At 33.0% G+C, this 3,469-nt stretch overlaps 1 protein-coding gene across 1 annotated transcript; it reads right to left on the bottom strand.

Moving 5' to 3' along the window:
• Nucleotides 1-299: 299 nt before the first annotated feature.
• LOC103450719 (protein LURP-one-related 15-like) lies at nucleotides 300-2,275 on the bottom strand. Its single transcript, XM_008390093.4, has 3 exons — nucleotides 1,686-2,275; nucleotides 738-962; nucleotides 300-598 (listed from the first exon to the last, which is right to left on the bottom strand). The coding sequence occupies exons 1-3, from the start codon at nucleotides 1,953-1,955 to the stop codon at nucleotides 452-454; spliced, it is 642 nt and encodes a 213-aa protein (XP_008388315.1). The 5' UTR covers nucleotides 1,956-2,275; the 3' UTR covers nucleotides 300-451.
• Between the last annotated feature and the right edge of the window lie 1,194 nt (nucleotides 2,276-3,469).

The following is a 3,469-nucleotide window of genomic DNA, read 5'->3' as shown; positions in this document are numbered from 1 at the left end:
CGCCTAGGCACTAGGTCCCAGCCCGCCGCCCGACTAGCGTCTAGTGTCTTTTAGAACCCTGTTTGAAAGTGATTTAAAATGATTATCACTGTTTTTAGTGAAAATATTTTTGAAATCAATTATTAATAAAATTCCAAAGGACACTAGATAAAGCACATATCTTGAGTGCTTTTGAAACCTAGAACTAATTTTACCAGAAACGTTTTTAGTCATTTCAAAAGTACTTCTGAACGAGTCGTAATTGATTGACTAGTGAACTAACAATTGCACCGCGAATTTTGAAAGATAATAGCACTAAATTAGGAGAGATCCAAATCATCACTCATTCATAAGTTTTTTTTTTTTTTTTTTCCAGAAAACACAATAGAAATAGTCATCACAACAGACATCAATTTATTCATTAACTTGTAAATTTGAACTTAATTGTAATTAAGAAGCATCGTGATCGGCTTCAGTCTAGCCCGCTTCTGTCCATATTAATCTCATGAAGAATGACCACAACAGCGACTATGAAGGCGTAATCGACATTAGGGTACACCGTCACTCCAAATGCATCTCTTCCAAAGAAATGGCTCTTGATGTCATGCTTCTTATGCATCTGCATTCAACAATAAGAACGCATGCACGCGTTAGAATCATGCGTATGCATCATATAAATATATCATTGTACCGCCTCAGTAATCAAGCAAACACAATATTGAAGCACGAAATTGATGAATGATCAGTAAAATTCTTACTTGAGCAATGATGGTGTTGTCTCCAGTGTATATGGTGCAAGATCTCTCCCCCCAACTTCCTTTGACCTTGAAATCATAGTTGTCTTCTTTTGTGTTACCGGCCAGGAACACATCTAATTCAGTCTTGAACTGCAAAAGAGATGCCTTCTTGCCACTGAAAAGTAGATCTTTGGAGTCTGAGCTCTCTCCTCTATATACTTGCCATCTCCTATGTGCCGTCATTATCTTAACCAACAAAAAAGAATCCGATTAATATAAGCAATCCAACAAGTAAGTTAGTGCAACACGACAAGTTTCATTTACTAAAATTACCGAAATTAGCAAAAGAAAAGAAAAATGAATCAACGTCATCGTCAACGTCTTATTATTAAGATTTGATTATTGCATTACCATGAGATGTCCAAAGACTCCCATGCCTTTGTCTTGGTTGAACTGACCCAACCGGAGACTTCATCTTCTTAATTTGGGAATTATCCTTGGGAAGAGGCCAAATTACAATCACACTTATGTAATCTACTTGAATTTTCACTTTCGTACCTATAATTATTTTATAGAAAAACTAATGAAAAAAGTTTGAAAACTTTGAGGTTTAACGATAAGAACAAGATAAAGGGTGAAGTGAATAGTACCATGATTGACTTTTTAGTGTAAAAATATTATTTTTCGTTAAAGTAAACAGTATCAAGAGCTTTTCGTCAAAGTTCTTTTATTTTATTGCATATTTTACTTTTATTTTGTTCAAATTCGTCAATTATGGCACAATTTTGAACTTAAAAACTTGTTGAACTTCGATTTTTTATTTTAAAAAAAAGGTAAGAAATTTGTTCAAGTCTGTCAACTAAGTTGATTTTTTCCATCCACTTTTGGAAAGAAAATGTTGAACTTCAAATTTTTTTGAAGAAAAGGTAAGAAATTATAGAAAGATGCATGGTATAACTGGTAGGGTACCTTTTGTCGGAAAGAGACGATTGGATTACCGGCGTTGTCGACCAACACGCGGCGGTCGTGAAGGCTGAAAAGTGAGCCTTTGATGTTGAACATGAGGTTGCCGTTGACATCGGACACAGTAAACGCACCCTCCTTGATGGTCATCATCTTCTCCGTGATCACCAGGTCCACCGGGTACGCTGCGAGGAACTGCGGGCTCACCACCGTCACTGGGTTCGCCAATGGCTGTGCGCTCGGCCCTGCCGCCGGCACCGGTACAGCATAAGACATGTCGTTGATTAATTAGTCAGAGAAACTCTCAAGCAATGATGATCAGTTAGACTTGGAAATATTTCTGTTTGTTTTTGGAATAGGGTCGTGATCGGATTGGGGTATTTATTGGTGATGGATGAGAAGTTTGTGATTTAAACTGGGGTCGGATGGTGTTTCGTTGAAAATTATGAGATGGGTTGACTCGGTGAGATGGTGCGCGGGAATCAATCGGTGGTGACCGATTAAGAAAAGACGGACGCACCGAGTAAAAGTCGATACCGCGTCACAGTGCGTGGTGGGAAGATTACGACACCGCGTGCGATAATCTTTAGTAAGGAATCTCTTTACCTAGAGGCTTGATTATCTTTAAAAAAAGATGTTAAAAATATAGAAAACTTCATTTTAATCCTCGGTAAATATGACTTTTTGATTAAAATCATGAGTAAGATCAAAATCTAATTTTAGTCCCTTGATACATTAATAGCCTCATTTATTAATTATATTTTGATTTTTTAATTATTTATCTTTTTCTTTCTAATTTTTAATGTATTAATTTTATTTCATTATAATTTTTATTTTCATTTCATTCATCGTAATATATTTTGTTGTGAACATTTAAATAAACTAATTTTTGTTATACAATATATTTCGATGTACTTTATCTTCTTCATTTAGGTATATTAAATTCATTATAATACATTTCGGTGCATACATTTAGGTACACACATTTCGGTACATACATTTCGATACAAATATTTAGGTACATTAATTCAATATAATACATTTTCAGTACTAACATTTCGGTGCATACATTTCGGTACACACATTTAGGTACAATAATTTAATATTAATACATTTTGGTGCATATATTTAGGTACATATATTTCGGTACTAACATTTAGGTACATTAATTTAGTCTTTCAAATTTGAAGAATGTTAAATAAAATTAATAGATTAAAAAACTCTTTTTTGGTCAAAAAATAAATTAAAATTTGTGTATTAATAAATTGAAATATTTAATGGGAGACATTAAATAAAATGCACATTAATTATTTTGAATTAAGGACACATTAGGGACTAAAATCAATATTTAATCTAACACCAGGTTTTTTTTAAATTTTAATCTTCTTGAAGGATTAAAGTTCAAAAACCCCAAGAGATGCCAAATTTGAAATTGGCTTCAAGTATGCTTTTTGCTATTTCTAAAGGCATTTCACTTGTCTTACCTTAAATGCTAGCATATTTAAGTGTTATTGTATTATATTTAAATCAACAACAATCAAACTTTTATTATTTTTGTTTAAAAAAACATAAATGAAACAATAAATTTTGGCATATGGAGTGGAAAAAAAATATTGATAATATGTCAAATTACCAAGTCAACCATCAAATTGAAATTTGACATTTTGAATGATATTTCATTAGGAGATGCACTTAGATATAAAACATTGGGGGACGGCTTATTGTTGGAAAACAAATTTTGTTTATTAGCACGTTTTTGTTCGTAGATGTTTTCTAATCTAGTATTAGGG

This window comes from Malus domestica, chromosome 12, assembly GCF_042453785.1.
Source record: "Malus domestica chromosome 12, GDT2T_hap1".
NCBI classification, from domain to species: domain Eukaryota; kingdom Viridiplantae; phylum Streptophyta; class Magnoliopsida; order Rosales; family Rosaceae; genus Malus; species Malus domestica.
This window is presented reverse-complemented; position numbering and strand designations above follow the sequence as displayed.